General features: G+C 35.1%; 1 protein-coding gene across 19 annotated transcripts in view; it reads right to left on the reverse strand.

The window, feature by feature from the left end:
• ABI2 (abl interactor 2) overlaps positions 1-24188 on the reverse strand; it is a 130463-nt gene that overhangs the window by 85773 nt on the left and 20502 nt on the right. For all 19 annotated transcript variants that reach the window (XM_007501901.3, XM_056808238.1, XM_056808233.1 and 16 more), the window contains exon 2: positions 7682-7849. In XM_007501901.3, coding sequence (XP_007501963.1) covers positions 7682-7849 — 168 coding nt within the window. The remainder of the gene's footprint in view (positions 1-7681; positions 7850-24188) is intronic.

The raw sequence follows: 24188 nt of genomic DNA on the forward strand, positions 1-24188 counted from the left end.
CATCTTATCCAACCCCTATCCCCTTATCTGTAGCATCTTCCACAAATATATTATGCAGCCGACTTTCTACTGAAGACAAAAAGTAAAAGGGTTTTCTTTTTCTTAATCCACCCTGCCTGTTCAATTCTTATTCATCCTTTATATGCCATTTATTTATTAAATAACTGCCATTTTTTTCAATTACTCTTCCCTGATCTTCACAGTTGGCAAAGACTTGTCTCCCCCTTCAAATTCACACAATACTTTGCACATTAATCTCTTATGCAGTCATGTACTACTTTGTGTTTATTTGGGAAAACTATAAGCTCCTAAGTTTTGGAAATCCCTTAGTATCTTTCATAATACTCTGCACACAACTGAAACTGTTCTCTCTTATTACCAATGATCTCTTAATTTCCAAATCTTTCCTCAATCTTCCTCCTTCCTGACTTCTCTGAACACTTGATATCAATTCAATTTCTCCTAGATACTCTATGATAGTTTTTCATGATTTTCATTTCTCTCTTCTGGTTCTCTTCTGACCTATCCCACCATTCCTTCTCACTCTTCTTTGTTCTTTAGTCATGCCATGACCACTACTCATGGTTGTCCACATTGGCATGCCGGTAAAGATTCAAGGTTTTTCCCCTCTCCAGGGGAAAAAAAGTTTACATGACATACTTTTAAACTTAATCTACATTAACATTTTTTCCATCACTTTTTTACGTCTAGACAATTAATAAAACAATAAGTCAATCCCTCATTAGTAGAATTTGCCAGTTTCTGAGATGTAAATGCTCACAGTGAAAATTTAATAACAGTCCTAATGAATTGGCTCCAAAACACCCGTTGTCTTCCAATGATTCTATCCTAGAACACTCTTTTATTTTCTCTTAATAACAGGGGTTCTCAAACCCAAGGAATTCTAGGGGTCCCTGAAATCCTTTCAGGAGAGTCTTGAGGTCCCCTCTAGAAGAGATCAAAAGTAGGAAGACTATTATAGTATTTCAAGTAAATAAAGACCTTAATTAGGATAGTAGATGAATGAGTAGAGAAAAAAAATTGATCCAAGAGATATGAAATGGGCACGATTTGTCTTCTGATTGAACTGAGGGGGAAAATATGGAAAAAAGTCAAGGATGATTTTAAAGTTGTGTATCTAGGGGACTAGTAAGCATGGTAGTACTCTTTAGAGAAATAGGAAAATTTAGAGGAGGAGCAGGGGAAAGATAGTGAATGCAATTTTGGACACTATTGAGTTTGAAAAGCTCATAAGACATCAAGGAAAAGATATCCAGTTGGTAGGTGGCATGACTGGAATTCAGAAGAGTTAAAGACACCTACAAAGAAATGATTTTTAAACCCGAAGTAACTGGCAAGATCCCTTGAGACATGTCACTCATTCATTTCTTTTCTCCATTCTGAGGCTCTCTTCTATCCTTCTGAATCTGGGCTGGTCTCTCCTAAGTTACAGTAGAATTTAGTCTGAAGATTGAAATTCCATCAAAAGCTATCAACCTTCTAGTTCCTCTAGGACACATTCTATTCACTCATCCCTCTCAAAAAATGTAATTAAGCCCTTAATGTATTAAAATATACACTGAATTTTTGCCTTAAAAAAAAGAGCACAGCATAACCTCTCTTCCATCAAAGCATTAGGCTACTATTTTAACAAGATTTTAATATGAGGCAATTCTGATATTCTATTAATCTTGTTAAAACAGGACTGAAACTTCAATATAAAATTCTACCTTGATTCTGAATTTCCCTTCTTAGATTCGTTTTCTTTAATACTACTACTGCTAAAACTACAATACACTCCCCAACCCTATGAACAATGACAGATTTTAAAGTACATAGAGCTTTACAAACATTACATAATTTATATTTTATAACAACCCCATGAGATAAGTACTTCAAGTATTATTACACTCATTTTACAGATGAGGGAACTGAAGGTCAGAGAGGTTATATGAATAATCCAATTTCACACAGGCAGTATATACTTTTGTCACTCAAAGATACAAGAATGGTTTACCACTTCCTTCTCCAGACGAGAAACTGAGGCAAACAGTCAAGTGACTTGACCAGGGTTACACAGCTAATAAGTGTCTGAAGTTAAATCTGAACTCACAAAGATGGAGCTTCCTGATTCCAATCCTAGGGCTCTATCTACTACATCACCTAGATACCCAGTTTCACATATGTCAGGATTTCAGTACAGGTTTTTCTGATTCCAGATAACAGTTGTATTTATCTTATGACAGTGCTCTAAAGTTTGCAAAATGGTTTTTATATTTTATTTTCTCTGAACCTCACAACAATCCTGAGCCAAGTAATGCAGAAATTACAAATGAGGAAATTAAGGCTCAATTAAGTGGCACTATACTCCCCTGTTTCATATCTTCTCTTACTTAAGCACACATGCCATGTCTTTCTTCTGATTCTCAGCAGAGGACCTTGCCTCATATTTCACTAAAAAATATGAGCCATCTGTGATGAGCTCCCTCCCATCCTAAATGGAACTTTCATTTTCTCTCCTGTAGCCTCAGTATTGGGTAATTAGATGGCCCATCTATCTGACAATACTGACCCCTCTATTTGTGACCTAGATCTCAACCCCTCTAATCAGGCTGACCTATCCTATATCCCTTCACACTCTAATTTTTTCTCTCTCGTTATCCACTGGCTTCTTCCCTGCAGCCTACATACTTACATCTTATTCATCCTCGGGCAGCAAGATGGTGGGTACAATGGATAGAATGCTAGGTCTGGATACAAACAAGTAATGTGACCCTCAACAAGTCACTTAACCTCTGTATCTGTAAAATGGGGGTAATAATAGCACCTACCTTCTAGGCTGGTTGTGAAGATCAAATGAAATCACATTTGCAAAGCACTTTGCAAACCTTAAAGTGTCATATAAAACACAAGCTATTAGCTAAAAAAGTATCCTTCAAAAGAAAAGAAAATTATCAAACCCCTATACCCTCAAGCTCCTTAGGAAAAGTTTACTCACTTCTCAACCCCTTGCCATCTGGCTTCTAACTTTCCCTCAACCAAAATCCCTCTCTCCAAGGTCACCAATAATCTACTGCTAGATCTAATGATATTTCATCAATCCTCATTATTTACTGGCCTCTCTACAGTTTAACATTGTTGACCATTCCTTCCTTCTAAATACTTTCTCCTCCCTAAATTTTCATTTCATTACTCCATCTTGGGTTTCTTTTCATCATTTGTGTATCATCATGCATATTCTGTCATTTATGAATGTACATACTCCAGCTCAATACTAGACGCTCTTCTTTTCTTTCTCTATATACTATCTTATCAGATCCCTTTGACATAGTTATCATCTATTTTTAGATGATACCAAATCTACCTTTCCAGCCTTCAGAACTAGAAGTCCAGCATCTCCAAAGAGATAAAAGATAATTCCCTATCTTTCCTGTTAAAATTACCTCTCATCCTCCTGTTAACTTCCCCATTTCCATAGAAAACACCACTTTTTTTTTAACTTGGCCAGATTTAAAACCTAAGATTCACTGTCAATTCTCCATTGTCAGACATCCTGCAAATCCAAACGAATGACAAATCTTTTCTATTTTACTTCTTCAATATCCCAAACCTGTCCTCTTCTCTCCACTGAACCAAGATCAAATCAAAGATCATAGATATAGAGCTAGAAGAAATCAGAGGCCATAAAATAAAACTCCCTCTTTTTAAAGACTTGAAAACCAAGACATAGTTAACTGACTTACCCAAGATTATACTATTTGTGGTAAATGTGTGAAGCAGGACATATTTAATGCATCAGACTCCCTCTGATCCAAAACCATCTCAATGCAAGCCCTCATCAATTCTCCCCAACTTACTAAAACAGTTTCCTATCAGTTAATCATTCAAGAAGCATTTATTAAGTTTCTCTGTATCTAATCTCTTCCCATTCAATTCAATCTTCATACAGTTGCTAAAACTGATTTCTTCTTTAAAAAACAAAACAAAACAAAACAAAAAACTCTTACCACCCCTTCCATCTTGGAATTAATACCAGGTATTGGTTCCAAGGCAGAAGAGCAGTGAGGGCTAAGCAACTGAAGTTAAGTGATTTGCCCAGGACTGCAGAGCTATGAAACATCTGAGGTCAGATTTGAGCCCAGGTCATCCCATTTCCAGGTCTGACTCTCTATCCACTAAACCACCTAGCTGCCCCTCTTCCCCTCAGTCACCTGACTGCACCCTGACATTTCTATAGCACAGATTTCATCATATCACTCCCCTGCTCAAGAAGCTTTACAAGCTCCCTACTCTGTTCAACATTTAAAGATTATACAATCAAAATTAAATTATTTGGATCCTGTCTGTTTTTCTGGGTTGATTACATATTATTCTTTACAATCCAAACAAACTGACATAACTATTATTCAACATCTAAGATACCATCTCCTACCATCGCCTTTGCACAGGTTGTCTACCATTCCTAGAATGCCTTGGAAACCCTAATTCCCTTTAAGACTAAGCCCAAGTGTCACCTCAATTCAAAAGGCCTTTCTTGATTCCCCTAGTTTTTCATGCCCTCCTATATTCCTGCCAGGAAATTACTTTGGATTTATTTTGTATGCATCCTTTATATATACTTCTCTGTGAAAATATTGTTTCCCCCAACAGAATGTAAATTTCTTCAGGGCAGAGATCAGAACTCACTTTTGCATTTATATCCCCTGTTCTAAGTACAAATGAGGTGTTTAATAGTCTTTTTGATTGATTTAACACATTTATTTTTTTTAAACCCTTACCTTCTGGTCTTGGAATCAATACTATGTATTGGTTCCAAGGCAGAAGAGTGGTAAGGGCTAGGCAATGGGGGTTAAGTGACTTGCCCAGGGTCACACAGCTAGGAAGTGTCTGAGGCCAGATTTGAACCTAGGACCTCCCGTGTCTAGGCCTAGCTCTCAATCCACTGAGCCACCCAGCTGCCCCTGTTGGCAACTTATAAGTATCATATATCCAAGGTTTCTTCAGACTCCTAATCCTTTCCTTCCTCTATATCATGCTACCCTAATTAATAATTGGTGGAGACAACATGCTATAATAGAAAGAATCATTAGTTGGAAGTTAAAGAAACTAGTTCTAGTCAGATCTTCTATTAAATAATTTTGGGGTAATGGTCTACTAATTTAACTCTTTGTTGTCTATTTCTTCATCTATAAAAATCTAGACAAGTTCTTAACCTGATCTGGGTTTATGGACCCCTAAGGAATCTATGGAAAGATTTCAGGGAGTCTATGTACTTAGATGAGGAAAAAAATTACATCTTTGTTTTCACTAACATCTAAGTGGAATTTAGTACTTCCCTCAAGTCTGAATGTGGGCAACAAAATACAGCAGGATTATCAGTACCTATGAAAATGTCACTAATAAAATTAATAGTTTCATAATACATTATAGTTGTTGCAGAAATTTCAAAATATTGTGTATATTAGTCATTACTTAGAAATTACTGTTGTTACTAATCTACCACTAGACCTTGCCTTCTTAGTCTAGTTAGATCACTATCTTATTTGTCCTTCAGTTTCCTTTGCAATCCTATGCATTTTATTTGATGCATTTAAAAATATGATTCTCAGGAGTCCCTAGGATTCACCAGATTGACAGCCCAAGGAGTCCACAGCACAAAAAGAATGACGATCCCCTGGTCTCAATGATCTCTTAGGAGACTTCTTTTTAAAATTAATTGAATCTAGGATTAACAATCCAGTGCAGCAATGAGACATTTGACTATCCCTAAAACCAACCCTGACTCCTTTACACATTTTATCACAGAAGAGACATAAAAAAGAGATCCTCCACTCCCACATAGCTATGATGTCCTTCGAGCCTTCCTTCAGTGAAGTTAACAGCAGCTTTCCCTAATCCCAAAAATCCCACCTGACTTCAAACCTACCATTACCTCTCAGAATTTAGCCTTATTATCTTCCTATCTTCCCTACAATGCATAGCAAAGGTCTTTATACCCTGGTAAATAGATATTGGTCAAACTGAATTAAATTGCTCACTTCTAGAGTTCACATTTTTCTCCTTACTTTGAATTATCAATTTCTTCATCTCAGGCTTTTATTGTACTATTCAACTAAGCATAAATCTCACACATTTTAAAACGCAAAGATCTTTGTATAAAAAGATGAGACTACCTTCTTTGAGTAAAGAAGGAAAATTTTAGGCCATTGGATGAGGTTCCCAGAAAAAAGAATGACTATACCAGATACAACTTCATTACGAAACAGGGCTTGGCTAGAAATATTCAGCAGTCATTTACCATTGTTATCAGACTATTTCTTCTACACTCTCTGCAACTTATCCTAATCAAACCACAATTATAATTACCATCATTATCATTTGCCATTCTCCACAAAATACGCTATAGTTCCTAATAATTCCTCATACCAAATACCTGCAATAGGCTTAAGACTTCTATTTCTTCATGTCCACTGTTTCCTACAATTTCACCTGCTGTATTCTAATCAGGCATGCCTCTGGATGTTCCTTGATAGTCTAAGTATAGAATTACTCCATTCTCTCAACTTTGAAGCTTGTTCTTATATATGAGGTAGCCTTTCTCTTATTAGACTACAGAATGTCCATTCATTCTGTTTTCTCAATAAAGCATATCTCTTTCAGGAAAGCATTTTGAGAAAAGTATACCTTTCACTTTCATCATACCTCTTTTATAAAAATCATCTGCTAAAAACACTTTATTTATATTTATTTATTTACAAATATATATTTTAGGAAGATACTGGCAAGAATGTAAATGTTGGGAATGTTGAACTCTTAATATTAATAGTTGATCTGACTACTTTGGCAATAATTCTACATTGTATCAGGAAAACTGTCAAATAAGAATAAAAGGACTTCCAAAGTATCTATATACCCATTGATTAATAGTTTCTGAACAATTTTCTGAATTTATGAAACTTCCAAACCCTAAAAAAATGATCCATTACATCAATTTCATGTCATAAAACTCAAAAGATGTATTTAAAAAAGAAAACTGACCTGTCATTCAGTTATAGAAGGGTTGAAATTAATTCTACTGACAAGATTGCTGAAGCTGAAAAGTTCCAAAGTTACTCTCAAAAGAAAAATGTAAGTCAAGTAAATAAATATCAATAATCTAAAAAAATATAGATTTACTTTTTGCTATGGGAACAACTTTTGGTAACTTAAAGGTAATTTAGAGTTTTAGCTAAGTATGTATTCATTTTGCTTCAAGTATAAAGACTATAACTCCAATAAACATAATAAAAAATTAAACTACAAGATGCAAATCTACCAAATTTATACTCAAATCAAATAAGGAAATATCTTTTTGGGTAGAAATTAGAATATCTTTGAAATGAACATTTTTTTCCATCATTCACTAGCATATCTCAATTTTGGTAAATCCCAGAAAACTTACTGCAAATTTTTGTTTCTTTTTTTTAATTACACAGGAAATAAATATGCCTATTTTAAAATATTTTAAATTCCTCTTAAAAAAGAATAAAAAGCAATTGAACATTTTGAGTTTGCTTTCTTTTATACTCCAATTCATGCACCCAAGTTGAAAGACTATAAAATGAAAATTGTATACTATCTTTTTTAATAATAGTAGTTTGTACTTGCAAACTAAAAAAATAAGTAAAAAGTTCGGTCTCACTTGGGAAATGTGGTTGATAGAAGATTCCATCCGACGTAGCTGAGATGCCTGGATATCCAACATTTGGAGGACATTGTTGGCCAAGGTGTTTATCAGATAGGCTACACTTGCTAAGGACTGTGTTGTATAAGCTTTGGTTTCTTCTAGGGCTCGTTGTTTATCTGCTGACTAAAAGAAAAAGAATGTGTTAAAATAAAAACGGCTAATGTGGATTTTTGATTGAAACATTCATTAGTATTTGGGCTTCAGTAATGTAGAAATAGGTAAGAGTTTTGTGGTATCAAAGAACTTAAAACTTAAACTTAACATAAAAAAGCTAAGAATAATGAACAAACTGGTATATAAATGTAATAGAATACTACTGTGCCATCACAAATGACTCTAGAATTCAAAGAAATTTCACAAGACTTAAATGAACTAAAAGTAAAGCAAAATAAGTAGAGAACTGAGAGAATAACTTACATGATGACCACAATGATGAAAAGGACTTCAAAAACATGATCAATACTGTTACCAATCACAACTGCAAAAAACTGATGAAGATGAAGCATATCTCCTGTCTCTCCACAGAGAGAAGGTTAGATTAAAGGTGAAGAATAAGATTTTAATTTTCAAACAAGGCCATTTTTTTTTCTTGCCTATATTTTTTACAAGGAAGGGTAAATAGTGGGAAGTGACAGTGATTTTTTAAAAGCATCTACAAAATGTATTATCTTTCAGGAAGAAAAAGATCATACATATAAAAGGAAAATCATCCTCTGATTAGTGTGGGTATACAACTAGGGTTTCATCCTAAGCTCTCTCCTCTTTTCTCCCTATACTCTCTTCCTTGGTGATGTCATCAATTCCTTTGGTTTAGTTATCTCATGTTGATGAACTCCAATATAATTAATTGTCCAGGTATAGACTCTTCCTGACCTCTAACCTCCATCACTAGCTGACAATTGGAATTTTCCAACTGGAAGTACCATAAACATTTCAAATTCAACATGTCCAAAACAATTCATCTTTTACAAAAAACTCATCTCCTTCAGGACTTTTCTACCATTATCAAAGATACTACTATTGTTCCAGTCACCCAGATTTGACACCACAATTTCTTCAACTCCTTTTCTCTCACTCATTTCAGCAGTTGCTAAATCTTGTCAATTTGTCACAATAGTATTTCATACTTATTTTCTCTTCAATCAATGATACCACCCTAGTTGTGAATTCAGGCCGTCACATCACCATTCACCCCAACTATTGTAAAAGCCCCCTAATCTGTCCAAATCTCTCTCATTCCATTCCATCCTCTACATAATTGCTAAAGTGATTTCTTAAAGCCTAGATCTAACCATGTTATTAACCTTACACTGGTGATTCCCTATTGCCCTCTAGTATCAAATATAAAGTCATCATTTAAAATTCTTCACAACTTGATCCTTTCCTACTTTTTGTGGCCTTCTTACGAGGCCCTTACAGATCACATGAAACACAAGATAGTAAATGACTTTTTTTTTCAATTACCACAACCTCTCAAACCTCTCCAGAACAGAAATTCTGTGACAAAGATAAAGCAACTTCAGCTCTTTTCATGGTCAAAGACACTTGGAATCCAAAACAAGTGGAGGAAAACCCCCAAATCCAGGAACTGACTCTCACTACCTTGAGCTCACTCAGCACCCCTCCACCCATCTCCCACGCTATTGGCAAAAAGGCTACACTAAAAGAAGGGCATGGCACAGGCTGACCAAAAAATTCATCCCTTCATCCTATTCCCCCTTCTCCCCTCAAGTACTGTAGAGGACCTGGCTGGAGGATATAGAAGTTTGCATGGACTGAAAAAAAAAGATTTGACTATAGTCCCTCAGAAACAAAGTCTGCTGGGGGCTACACCTGGGAGCACTACTACCAGGCAAAAACAGGCTCTAAACTGTCAGGGCCAAGTCAGAGAACTGAGAAACAGAGAGTTGGACAGGTCACCAGGACAGGACACATGTATATAGGGCTGTGTAGCACTCCAAAACCTAAAGGAAAAATCACAGCATTCAAATGGGGCCAGTTCTGATGCTTCAAACATTACATGAGGCAAAGAACCAGACTGGTAAACCATGAAATGCCCATCAAAGGAGAAGGCTGAAACCCCTTAACATCCAGCCCCCAAAGAAACCACAATCAAAGGGGAGGGAATCAGAAAGTAAGTGATAAAAAAAAATGGTGGGGGGTGATTGAAAAGTCATTACCAAAGATTTGACAAAGAATAAAACACAAAGATCTTGAACACAAATATATAAAATAGGAAAAGCAGTAAAGACAGAATTAAATACGGCCTCAAATGTCATAAATTAGTTCAAGTATTTATGAATAAATATTGAATAAAAAAGAGAAAAGGAAAGTCATCCAAAAGAATTTTCACAAATTTGCAAAGATGATACAAAATGGCAACATTCAAAGCTGAGTCATGGAAGGAAAGCTACATTAATATACTGTCAACAGGGCTAAAAACAGTACAACAACTATGGAAAGCAATTCAGAATTACACAAATAAAGCAAATGAAATAGCTATCTATCTATCTATCCCCTTTGAACTAAAGTCTGAGTTCATGCACTAAGGAAGCCACAGATGAGAAAAAGAGTCCCTATAAAAACTAGTCTTCTTCTTCTTCTTCTTTTTTAAACCGTTACCTTCCATCTTAGAGTCAATACTCTGTATTGGCTCCAAGGCAGAAGGGCTAGACAATGGGGGGTCAAGTGACTTGCCCAGGATCACACAGCTAGGAAGTGGCTGAGGTCAGATTTGAACCTAGGACCTCCCATCTCTAGGCCTGGTTTAGATTTATTGGCATTTAATTGGGCAAAATATCTCCTTATGGTTTTTTTTCTTCATTGGTGGTAAATTCACTCATTCTATTTTTATAGTAGTCTTATTTTCTTCTTTTTTTTAATCAAATTTATTAATGCTCTTATTTTTTTCATAAAACCAATTCCTAGTCTTATTTGTTAGTTCAATGGTTCCCTAACTTTCATTTTTATAAATTTCTCCTTTGATTTTTTTAGGATTTCCAACTTGGTCTTTAATTGGAGATTTTTAATTTGTTGTTGTTCTGGTTTTTAAGTTGCATGTCCAATTCACTGATCTGCTTTTTTTCTCTATTTTATTGATAAGTATTTAGAGATATATATTTCCCCCTATAGTAATGCTTTTGCTATATTCCATAAATTTTGACATGCCCCCTCACTGTCATTCTCATGAATGAAATTATGGATTGTTTCTATAATTTGTTCTTTGACCTGTCTCTTTTTTACCATTAGATTTAGTTTCCAATTAATTTTTGCTTTTCCATCCATTCTTATCATAATTTTTATTATGTTATGATCTAAAAAGGATGCATTTATTTTTTCTCTTTTCTGCATTTGGTTGCAAAGTTTTATGCCCTAATAAATACATGGTCACTTTGTGTAGGTGCCATGTACTGCTGAGAAGATATATTCCTTTCTTTTCCCATTCAATTTTCTCCAGAAATCTATCATTTCTAACTTTTCTAAAATTTTATTCACTTCATTAATTTTTTTTTATTTTTTGGTTTCATTTTTCTAGATCTGAAAGGGAAAGTTGAATTCTGCCACTAGTTTGGTTTTATTGTTATTTCCTCCTGAATCCCATTTAATTTCTCCATGTGTTTAAGTATTGATATTACTTAATTGTCTATGGTATCTTCTAGCAAGATGTAATTTCCTTCCTTATTTCTTTTAACTAGGTCTGCTTTTGTTTTAGTTTTGTCTGAGATCATGACTGCTATTCCTGATTTTTTTACTTTAAATGATGCATAATAAATTCTGCTCCATCCCCTTACCTTTACTCTTTCTATTTCTCCCTGCGTCATATGTGTTTCTTGTAAACAATATATCATAGAATTATGATTTTTAATACATTCTATCTGCTTCCATTTTATGGGCGACTACATCCCATTCACATTCACAGTTATGATTACCAACAGTGTATTCCCCTCCATCTTATTTTCCCCTTTAATCTTGTTTTTTCTCTTTCCTTTCACTGTGTCTCCTCACAAGTGTTTTGCTTTTAATTACCACTCTTTAATCTTCCTACCTTCTATTCCTACCTCCTTATCTCATTCCCCTCATACTTCTCTATAGGGTAAGATAGTATTTTAATGCCAGAATAAATATGGCTGTTACTCCCTCTCAGAGCCAATTACAATGAGAGTAAAGTTTAAGCCTTGCCTGTCACCATCCTCATTCTCCCCACCCTCCGAATGTAATAGTTTTTTTGTACCTCATTAGGTGCAAATTTTACCCCATTCCACTTTTCCCTTCCTTTTTCTCTCAGTGCAAATTTTCCTCATTTCCTTTTTTTCATATCATATCATCTTACTCAGTATACTCCTAATTGCTCTAACACTGATAAAAAAATTTTTTTTAAGAATTACAAGTATTGTCTTTCAATGTAGGAAAAAAAAAACATTTTGGCCTTATTGAATCCATTACATTTTTTCTTCCTTATTTAACTTTTTATGTATCTCTTAAGTCTTGTTTTTGGACATCAAACTTTCTGTTTAGGTCTGGCCCTTTCATTAGAAACTCTTGGAAACTTTCTATTTTATTAAATGACCATTTTTCTCCCTGCAAGAATGTATTCAGTTTTCCTGAGTAGATGATTCTGCGTTGTAAGCCTAATTCTTTTGCCTTCTGAAATATATTCTAAGCCTTCTAATCCTTTAATGTAGAAGTTGTTAAATCCTATGTAATCCTGACTATAGCTCCATGGCATCTGAATTATTTCTTTCTGATTGCTTGCAGCATTTTCTCCTTGACTTGGGGGCTCGTGAATTTAGTTATAATATTCCTGAGAGTTGTCATTTGGGGATTTATTTCTGGAGGTCATATGTGGATTCCTTCAATATCTTTTTTACTAACTTGTTCAAGCATATCAGGACATTTTAAAAAAATATAATTTCTCATAATATGATGTCTAGGCTTTTTTTTTAATCGTGGTTTTCAGGTAGTTCAATAATTCTTAAACTGTCTCTCCTGGATCTATTTTCCAGTTCTTTTTCAATGGGATATTTCATGTTGTTTTTTTTCATTCTCTAGATTTTTATTGTTTCTTGATAACTCAGGAAAGTTATTAGCTTCTAGTTGTGTGATTCCATTATTTTCTTCTTGCATTGTTATCATTTCTTTTCCCCATTTTCTCTCTGCTACTCTTGATTTTTAAATCCTTTTAGAGCTCTTCCAGAACCTGAGGCCAAATCATAAGTTTCTTTGAAGCTTTATATGCAGCTGCTTTTGCTTCCACTGTCCCCTTTTAAGTCTGTGCTTTGCTCTTCTTTTTTCTCCATAAAATTTTTCTATAGTTTGGTGTTTGTTTTGACATTTGCTCATTTTCCCAGTCATTTTCTTGACTTTTAGTTTAAATCTGAAAGTTGGGCTCTGTTCATAAAGGAGAGGGGGAGTCATCTCCCACTGTTGATTCAAACACTCCTGGGACTCCTGATAGCTTCCAGAGCTCAGAGAATTGTGAGTTTCCCTGTACTGATGCCCAAGGTCTGGTCTCTGAGCTTGATCAGGTCAGGCACACTGTGAACTTCCTTGGCCTGAGGCTTGTAACCTTGCCTTGAACTTGGGTAGAGGCTCTGGACCTCACTCTGGGCTTACTCAGGCCATGTGTACTGCACAGACTGCCTTGAGCTGGAATTGAGGACCTTACTGCATGCTTGGGCAAGGGCTCTGGGACTCCCCCTGCCTTGTCAACTGCCTTAAAGCTTGGAACCTCAGTTTGAGCTTGGGCAGGAGCTCAGAACCTCCTTCTGGGACTGCACCAGTCAGGCATATGGCAGACTGTCCCATGCTAGGGCTTGGAGTCTCACTGCAGGCTTAGGATTATAACTTTAAGAGGTGTACATGGATTTGCACTATGGTTGGGTCTCAGGATCTCAACATTGGCTTGGGCCCAGGTTCAGAACTTGGAACAGTAGATTGAGAGTATGGAGGGGAGGGCTTGCTGTTGGCTTGAGCCAGTACTCCTTGGTGAAGCCTTGCTGTTATCTGTGCTCCCATCTCACCCCAGGGAACCAAACTGTCTCTGCCTACCTTTCAAGCTGTTTTCTGCAAGAAAGTTGCTTCACCCTGTCCCCTTGTTGGTTCTTTCACTCCAATATTTGTTTTGAAGTATTATTTTACTGTTGGTTGGAGAGGATTCTCAGAGTGGTTTGAGCTTTCCCTATTTCTACTCCACCATCTTGGCTCTACCCGTGGAAATACCCAGTATCATGTAGTTTGAAAAGGAATTGGAATCTTTAATTTCCTCCCCAAAGTCTTACTCCTGTAAATATAAGTGCTAATGAAATATAACAATTTGTAAATGAAATTTAAAAAATGGATTATTTGATTGTGTTTACATAAGAGTAAATTAAATACTTTAGTTGTGTTTTCATCTGACCAAAACTAAAAATTAAGATCATTTGATTAACTACCTAAATAATAAAGGAGTATGTTGTGTTCAGAAGTACAGATTGTTTCAAAATTGGACTCTAGGTTTATTTTAAAATTCAGGCTACCTAAAGATGAAATGTGACATTCATGGTGATATTTTGCAAAAGAATGACATTGAGCCATCAAGACTTTCTTTTCTAACACAATTTTTTTCTAATAAAAGTATCTTAGAATGATTACCAAAGGAGTTTCTCTTAAAAGTGTTCAGAAGTTTGGGAAAACCATTTGTGAAGGCTTTATATTTAACTGCTTTACTGTCATCAGCAAGAAACCATTTTTAAAATGAAATCAAAGTTCTACACTAAATCTTAATTCAATAATAAGAAAGATTAATATAATTATACCAACTTTCATCCTTCCCTATAAATTTTATTATAAAGCTGTATTTATTAATTATAGATTTGTGATAAAATAAAAAAACAATTACATATATAATTCTTACTAAATAATTGTGTGTATATTTAATACATAGCTTTTTAAAGAATTGTATATAATTTTAAGATACATCTACATTGGAAGAAACACCTTGTTTTAGGAGTTATGAGCCCTGAATCATGACTCAATTTATTCAGAAAATAAAACAGGATCCTATATTCTCTTCAGTTTTGAAGAATGAAGAAATCTGCTATAGAAAATTATAAAAGCCTATCCTTTTTACTCTAATGCAATTACTGTAATACAATTTTAAACTTTTTCTTCTACCTTAAATTTTTGTGGAATACTTTTGTCTAAACTGCTATTAGGCATGGCCAACATGTAAACTGGTTATTTTTATATATAAGAAAACTGCTTAATTATTTTTCTCGTAACAAACAAGAAGGAGAATGAGGCAAGAATATACCAATTACAACTAGGTGGCTCACTGGCCAGAGAGCCAGGCCTAGAAACAGAAAGTCCTAGATTCAGATCTGACTTCGTGACTCCCTAGCTGTGTGATCCTGAGCAAGTCATTTAACCCCCATTACGAAGCCCTTATTACCACTCTTCTACTTTGGAACTAATGTGTAGTATTGATTCTAAGAAAGAATGTAAGGGTTTAAAAAAAAAAGAATATATTAATTAGTGACTACAGAAAAGGAAAAAGTATGACCAAAACTACTGAAAAACAGTAAAGGGTGGGGGAGAGTCAGCTAGATGGCTCAGTGGAGACAAGAGGTCCTGGGTTCCATTCTAGTCTCAGACATCTCCTAGCTATGTAGCCCCAGACAAGTCACTTAGTATCAATTATAAGAGAAGGTGAGGATTGGCTTCTTCTTGTTGTTTTTTAATAGAATGAGTATGGTAAACACCAATCAAAATAACAAAAGATATGAAACTGACAATATCTTGACTGATAGGAAATGATTAAATACCAGTCTAGAAAATCAATTCACCTCTATGCAATAAGATCAGAAACTAAAGAAAAGCTCAAAATCAATACCAAAGAAAAAATAAAAGATGAAAAGATACTGAATATAACTGTAGCAATCTCAACCTGATCTGTTTAAACAAAATAGCATTCAAAAAATAAGAAATAAGTAAAAGTGCAATGTAACCATACAGAGCATTTGCCAAAATAGGAAAGCAAAAGGACTTTAAAAATCAATTTATCCAGGAAAAACTTAATCTCTTTTCCAAGTGGAAGGACTTAGCAGTTCAGTACAATACTGCTAAAGAGTAAAAACTCATTTACAAAAAATTACAGAGGAAGAGATAATGCCCCTTCCCAAAACAAGAAGAAAAGATGCTTATATAGAAATTTTGGTAGGAGACGCAGATAAGCTGGGAAAAAGATTTATTTATAAAGCTTGGAGGGCAATGAATATGATGATCTATTCTCAACAATGAGATAACAAAACTATTATATTTGGATACTATTATCCCAACACCCAATGAACTACTATATTTAGGCAAGTGGAAAAAGTATTTAAGCCACAAAGAGTGATGGTTTGAATTGATCAAAAAACATTAACAAAAATTCTTCAACGTAGATGACACAACTTTGAAGGCATGTGGCATCAGAGTATCTCAAAATGATGAATTCCCATTAGAATTTCATTCCAAAAACTGAGGAAAATTTAAATGGTGGCATATGTTTAGAAATAGAGATATAGATAGACAATATCATCTATAAGTTTTTTTAGAACGGCCAATTACATATACATGAAAAGGGGAAAAGAGGCTTTCCCCTTTTAACCAAAAGATTATGCAAACAATAAACTAAACAACAAAGAAAAAATCAGTTCAAAATATTAAATGTGTCCATGGCATATGTTGTTATTGTTCAGTTGTGTCCAATTTTTCATGACCCCATGGGCCTACTGTCTATGAGGTTTTCTTAGCAAATATACTGGAATAGTTTGCCATTTCCTTTTCCAATGGATTAATAAATCGAAAAATAGAGATTGTGTCTTGCCCACAGTCACAGAGCTAGATCAGTGTCTGAAACCACATTCAAACTCAAGTCTTCCTGACTCCAGGCCCAGTATTCTATCTACTGAGTCATCTAGCTGCCCCCTGATTTGATTTCAGGCAGGTAAATCTTCGATTAAAAGATGTAATAATCTGTGTCACAGAAGATTCAGTGGTCAAAATCTTATATCAGATGTTAAGAAATAATTGTTCCAGATCAGGTGGGAGAGCTGATACAGTCCTAGATAGCATGATATCTCAGAAAGTTTTATTTAGTCAAGTGTAAGCATCAGCACAGTCAGATTATTTACTTCATCTTTAACCTCTTGCACATCAGTCTCTACATTTACCTATTCTTCTATTTGATTTCTGCTCTACCACAGAGCCAAGAAGGTGGCAGCAAGTCCAAAAGGGGAAGATTTTCAGACAATTTTCTACACAAGAAAAATCCCATCTTTATAATCTCTCATTTCCTGAGCCTCTGGTATGGAAATCTCGGCATTCTCTCTATTTCCTTTTAGCTAAATTTCTAATACATATCATGGTATTAAAAATGGCAAACTTCATTTAGAGGCTTTTGTATCGATTAAAACATTATAAGGCCCTCCTAAAATACAGTGCACTTTATAAATAGATCTTATTTCAATTTTAATCATAATCTCTTAATTATAAAGGAATAAATTCCAATATTTGCTTTGAGTGGTATGTTGCCATATAACAGCAATTAAACAGGTCACTGGTTCCTTCTTCCCTTAACTTCTTTATATTTGGCTGGCTGCTTCTCCCTTGTTATTGGCAGGCAAGTTCCTTGCAGATCTTCAAGAGTTGTTATCTGCATACAAACATGCTTCTCACACATGAAAAAGTGAAAAAAATGCAGCTTATATTTTGTATATATGTTAGTGATATTTGGAAATATACTCATGATAATATATTTAATTCATGTTATTACTTTAGGCAAACTTTAAATCTAATATTGCTATTTCCCTAACTTTATGTGTAATTACTACAGGAGTAGGGTACTTGACTTTCTCTCTCCCCCAACCAAGAAGCTCAAGATCAAATCACAGAAAAGGGAGTGGGGCACACTGCATGTGATGAGAAGCCCTTACTATAAAATAGGAACAACAAACAACGTGGGTGATTTCTTTATAAAGTGTGAACAAGTACCTTGACTGAATCAGCCTGACCATAGCTGATGGGCCACAATATACACCCCATCCCACTCCCAAAGCCTATGGAACAATTTAAGTCAGATTGAATCAGTTTAGGTAAATTTAATGTGCCTAGATAAGGGAAAAGGAGGGAGATACATAAACAAAACCAGTCCTTGCCCTTAAGCACACATTCTGTCACTGTAGACAATATGGATATAGCAAGAGAGGGATAGGTTCCAAACCTATGGCACAGGAAGCTTCCAATGAAAAAATTCCTCTATCAAATGTAGTCAGTATTTTGTTGGTAACTCAGTCTTAGAAAAGACCCTCTACCACTTCTTAATCGATGGTCTAATAGAACCTAAATGATCTGTGAACTCAGATGTGGGAAAAAGTTGCAAAAATTTATATGATTTGTCACCAGTAGAGAACACAAATGTATTCCATTACAGGTGTTGCAGATATTTCAAAATATGGTTTATATTCATTTGTATTTCAAAACTAAGACCTGTCTCTAGATCACCAGTGACCACAGAGTTCCAGATTACACACTGTAATTAGTTTCCTTTATGAACTTATATATTGTATTTTATAAATTTAAAAGCATGGTTCTGAGAAAGGATCCAGAGGTTTCACTAGACTGCCAAATGAGTCCCCAAAACAGCTCAAGAATCCCAATCTTAAAGAGATACCCAAAGCACTAAGAGGTTTAGCATCTTGTCCAAGGTCACACAGAAGCCTTCTAGCTCTCTGAGCTACAATGCCACATTGCCTCTCATGTCTATCATCAAAAGTAAATACAAAGAGATTAGAGGGGAAAAACACTAACACCTGGAAGGATTAGGAAAGTCACCACAGTTGAGAATGCTTTGAAAGTGACTCAAACTATTATTATTTAACATAGAATCAGAAATGCTAGCAATAGCAAACAAGAAGAAAAGGAAATTGAAGGAATCAAAATGGGCAAAGGAGTAATAAAACTGTTGGATGACATGATGGTATACATGGAAAATCCTAGAGAATCAACTGAAAAATTAGTTGAAATGATCAATAATTTTAACAAGTAGCAGGATATAAGATAAACCCACACAAATGTCAGCATTTTTACATATTACCAACAAAATCCTGCAAGAAGAGATTATTTTAAATCGAGTATTTGTGCCATTAATTCCACAAAGCAAGACCTTTTCCTGCATACTTCAGGGGATTCCCTTTTCACATATACTCTCCAGTGGATTTAGCTTTGGTCCTTGATTTGAATGACCCAAAAAAGACTAGTTCAGAGTTCTGGAGCATCAATTAGTATGGGTCATTGAGTTCTATGTCTTAAGGTACCAATCAAAAATCTGGAATCCAATGAAGTTCCCGGGTCCAGTGGGGCAAAGGGAGGAGCTGCTCTGACATATCTCCTAACTTTTTGAGCACTGTATGGATTCTGCCCAGATTTTAAGTACAAAGAAGACTCTGTTCCCCAAGTGCTGTGATAGAGATGGTAGGGCCCTCCATCAACTTCCCTGGTGCTATGGATGTGTTTGCCCCCTTTCCAATCCAGTCTTTATCTACTAATTTATTAAAGTGTTAGGATACCCCAGGAAGGGTCATCATGGCCTTTCTACATGTGCCCAACTTTCCTCTTCCCCCACAGAAAATCAGTAACAAATAAATTAAATTATGGGGAAAATATTAATAATAAAATAATAAAATAAAGTACTCAATTTAAAATAACTACATATAGAATAAGCTACCTGGGAGTATAACTTCCAAAGCAAACCAATAACTATATGAACATAATTATAAAAGTATTTTAATACAAATAAAGTTAGTTCTAAATAACTGGAGAAAAATTAATTGTTCATGGATAGGTAGAGTCAATATAATTAAAATTATAATACTACCTAAATTAATCTACTTATTTAATACCATCCCAATCAAATTACCAAAATTTTACCTTACTGAACTAGAAAAAAATAATAACAAAATTCACTTGGAAGTACAAAAAATAAAAAATATCAAAAGAATTAATAGGAAATATATAAAGGAAGAAGGTCTAGCAGTACCAGACTTTAAACTGTATTATAAAGCAGTAATTTATCAAAACTATCTGGTACTGTACCTCATACCTAGCAGACTGGCCAATATGGCAGCAAAGGAAAGTGATAAATGTTGGAGGAGATATGGCAAAATTGGGACACTGCTGGTGGAGTTGTGAATTGGTCCAACCATTCTGGAGGGCAATTTGGAACTATGCCCAAAAGGCTATAAAAGACTGCTACCCTTTGATACAGCCATACCACTGCTGGGTTTGTACCCCAAAGAGATAATAAGGAAAAATACTTGTACAAGAATATTCATAGCCATGCTCTTTGTAGTAGCAAAAAATTAGAAAATGGTGGGCGGGTCCCTCAATTGGAAAATGGCTGAATAAATTATGGTACCTGATGAGGATAAAATACTATTGTGCTATTAAGAATGATGAACGGCTTGATTTCAATGTGAACTGGAAAGAACTCCAGGAATTGATGCAGAGTGTAAGGAGCAGAAACAGGAGAACACAGAGACTGTACACAGAGACTGATACATTATGGCATAATCGAATGTAATAGACTTTTCTACTAGCAGCAATACAATGATTCAGGACAATCTAGACGAACTTGTGAAAAAAGAATGCTATCCACATCCGGAGAAATAACTGTGAGAACAGAAACACAGAAGAAAAATATTTGATCAATTGTAAGGTTTGATGGGATATGATTAGGATTTTGGTATTAAAAGATCACTCTATTGCAGATATGAATAACATGGAAATAGATTTTGAACAATGATACATGTATAACCCAGTGGAATTGTTTGTCAGCTCTTGGATGGGAGAGGGGTGGAAAAAATCATGAATCATGTAACCCTGGAAAAATATTCTAAATAAATAAATTAAATTAAAACTATCTGGTACTGGCTAAGAAATAGAAAGACAGATCAGTAGAACAAGACAGACATACAATAAATAGCAGTAAAAGATTATAGTAATCTTGTATTTGACAAAACATAGATCCAGGCTACTGGGATAAGAACACACTATTTAGTAAAAACTGCTGGAACAACTGGAAAATAGTTTGGCAGAAACTACAGTATAGACCAATATCTTACACAATTCACTAAGATAAGATCAAAATGGATACATGACCTAGACTTAAAAGGCAATACCATAAGCAAATTTAGAAGACATGGGAACATATTACCTATCAGATTTATGGATAGAAGAGGAATTTATAAGTCAATTAAGAGATAGAGGACACTGTGAAATGTAAAATGGAAATATGAAAGGCATAATCTATATATATATATGTTTGCCAGATGATGCCTTCTATGATGTGGGGAGGGCAGGAAGGGGCTGAGATACTTCAAAATAAATTTTAATAATAAATATAAAAAATAAAAAAGGAAAATAACTTAAGCTGAGGTATGAAAAAGATGAAGGATTCTAAAAGGGGAGTAGAGAGGGCTGCAACTCACAGAGCTGATCTAACAAGACATTACATACTGACAATAAATTGAAGCCAAATTCAACAGAAGTGGAATGAGATGGATTGCTTTTGAAAATCTGCACATTGGTTTTGGCAATTCACATCTTCTCCCTCAAAGGTCCATCTTTTTATACTAATAGTCTTAGGTATCCTAGTGGATAGAGCACAGAATAGATTTACTATCAATGAAGAATTGTGCAAGACAATACAGGATGTCATCAAAGATACATATACCTAAAGAAATGCTGTGTCAGAACACAGTCAGAGATAATCAATGGATAACACAAATATTCTACACAAAAACCACAGACCTAGAGGAAGGCCTTCAAGAAGATTCTAAGAAAGATTTACAAGAGTTTGTTTACTTGAATTGCCCAAGAAAAGGACTATAGTCTTTGGAGGAAATATCAATGTCAATGAAAAAGTATCAAACTACATATCCACACCTTGAAAATATAAGAGATCTAGGCAACAGTTATTGCCAAACTCTTATAACCAGGGAAAACCCTTTGTTCAAAAGATGCCTGCTTGTCAAAGGTGGCTACTAATGTGAGATGTCCTACATAGAGCCAAAATGAATCAGGGGATCTTCTATAAATGAAGTCTTCCTGGATGGTCCCTATTTGAAACTTGCACTGTACACATTTGAGGCATTAAGTAAAGCCTTAGAATATTACTAGGAGAGTTCAAACTGTAAATTTTAGATTTACTCCACCCTTCTTAGTCTTTAGAATTCTAGCAACCAGGAATGTATACACCCCCACTTAAGGATTAACTGTGTGGAGGATGGCCTATGACCGATATGTGCTAGCAAGTGACAAATCAGAAACAACTGACAGACCCCCTGGGCTGTCCTAAGTCAAGCTTAAGCTACCATTGGTACATGTGAGATGCAGGAAGTGATGTAAGGAATGGCCTATTTATTTCGCGTCACTTCCTCTCTCCGGTCTCTCTCTTGGCAAGGTTGGACTCTCGTGGCAGCGTTGGGAGTGCTGGGTGGCGTTTTTGATGTGTTTGCAGGGTTTTGACTTGGTAGCATGGTTTAGGTGAGGTGTCTTCCCTGAGCAACCTTGATATGTTTTAAGGCTGCTAATTCCTCCTTTCCTTGACCTCCTGAAAAGGCACTATCCTCCGAAGAAGCCCCTCATCACAGAGGAGACCTCATGGCTGGAAGCCGAGCTAGATTTAATCTTTTGAGAAGGCCCCTTGGCTGAGGCCTCTGAACTTCCCTTGGCTTAGGCTAGGCCGGAAAAATCTTATACCCTTTCCTCTCTCTCTCTCTTCTTCATTTCTTCCTACTATTGTAATTAAACCACCATAAAAATCCCAAACTGACTTGAGTATTTTATTGGGATTGAATTTAAATTCCTGGCGACTACTAAAATAATATATTCAGTCAACAATCCTAATTTTACCCTTAACAAAACAAACCCAAATGCAACCAAGATTAGAAGATAAAAATTGGGGAAAATGTTTATATGTGTTTGTGTATCTGACAAAGATGTCATTTCTCAAATATATAGAGATCTAAGGCAAATTTATAAAGCATTCTCCAATTGACAAATGGTCAAATGATATGAATAGGAAATTTTCTGAGGAAGAAATTAAAACTATCTTTATTCAATATAAAAATGCTCCAAATCACTATTAGAGAAAATTAAAATTAAAACAACTCTGAGGTTCCACCTCTAGACTATCAGATTGGCAAATATGACAAAAAAGGATAATGACAAATGTTGGAAGGGATATGGAAAAAATAGGACACATACACTTTTGGTAGTGCTGGGCACTGATGCAATCATTCTGAAGAGCAATTTGGAAACATACCCAAAGGTCCATCAAACTGTGCACTTAGCCTTTGGCCCAGTAATACCACCTAGAGATCAAAGATAGGGGAAAAGGACCTACTTATACAAAAATATTTATAACAGCTCTTTTGGGGAGTGTCAAAGAACTAGAAACTGAAGGAATGCTTATCAATTGGTGAATGACTGAACAAATTGTGGTATGTGATTGTAATGGAATACTACTGTGCCATAAGAAATGATGAACAAGATGATCACAAAAAAAATAAAACAACCTGAAAAAACTTATAACAAAGTGATGAAAAGTGAAGTGAGCAGAACCAGGAGAATGTTGTACATAGTAATAGCAATAATGTACAATATTGAATTGTGAATGACTTAACTATTTTCAGCAATGCAAGGATCCAGGACAACTCTGAGTAATTCATAATGAAAAAGGCTATCCACTGCCACAGAAAGAACTGACAGAGTCTGAAAATAGAGTGAAGCATACCATTATGGCATGTATGGCAATATTACAAACAGAAATATTATTACATGATAATACATGTACAACATATGTCATATTACCTTCCTACTGTCTTTGTAGGAGGACAGGTTGGAAGGGCGGAAAGAAAACAGATTCCAAAATGTCAGAAAATAATGACTAAAAATCGAATCAACATATAATCTGGGAAAAAATGAAATTAAATACATTTTTAAAATAAAATAAAATCAATAAAAAAGCAAGTTTTAAAATTTTAATTCAAAGGAAAAAACAACCAAAAATAGAGAATATTATTCAGTTAGGAAGCAAAGTCAAGATGTCACAGAGGAAGTATCTTGTCTAGTTTGTAGAAGACAACATCTATCTGTAACAGTCTAGAAAATGCACCAGACTGATTTCTGATGAAGAAAGCCAACAAAAAGTTACAGGGAGTCATTTTTCCAGCCCAGGGAAGCTTTCCAGCTCAAGGAAACACTGAGGTGGGGACTGGCCCAAAGCATAGCACAGAATCAGAGGCTGCTGGAACAGAGATAATTTGAGTATTCAAAGCTAGAGAGGGAACTGAGATCAGTTTAGGGAAGCACTCAAGCATAGAAATGCTGGAACCCTTTTTCCTGCTGGGAGCAGGAACAAGTGACAGTTCTATCACCCAAT

Source organism: Monodelphis domestica, chromosome 8 (genome assembly GCF_027887165.1).
Source record: "Monodelphis domestica isolate mMonDom1 chromosome 8, mMonDom1.pri, whole genome shotgun sequence".
Classification (NCBI taxonomy): Eukaryota; Metazoa; Chordata; class Mammalia; order Didelphimorphia; family Didelphidae; genus Monodelphis; species Monodelphis domestica.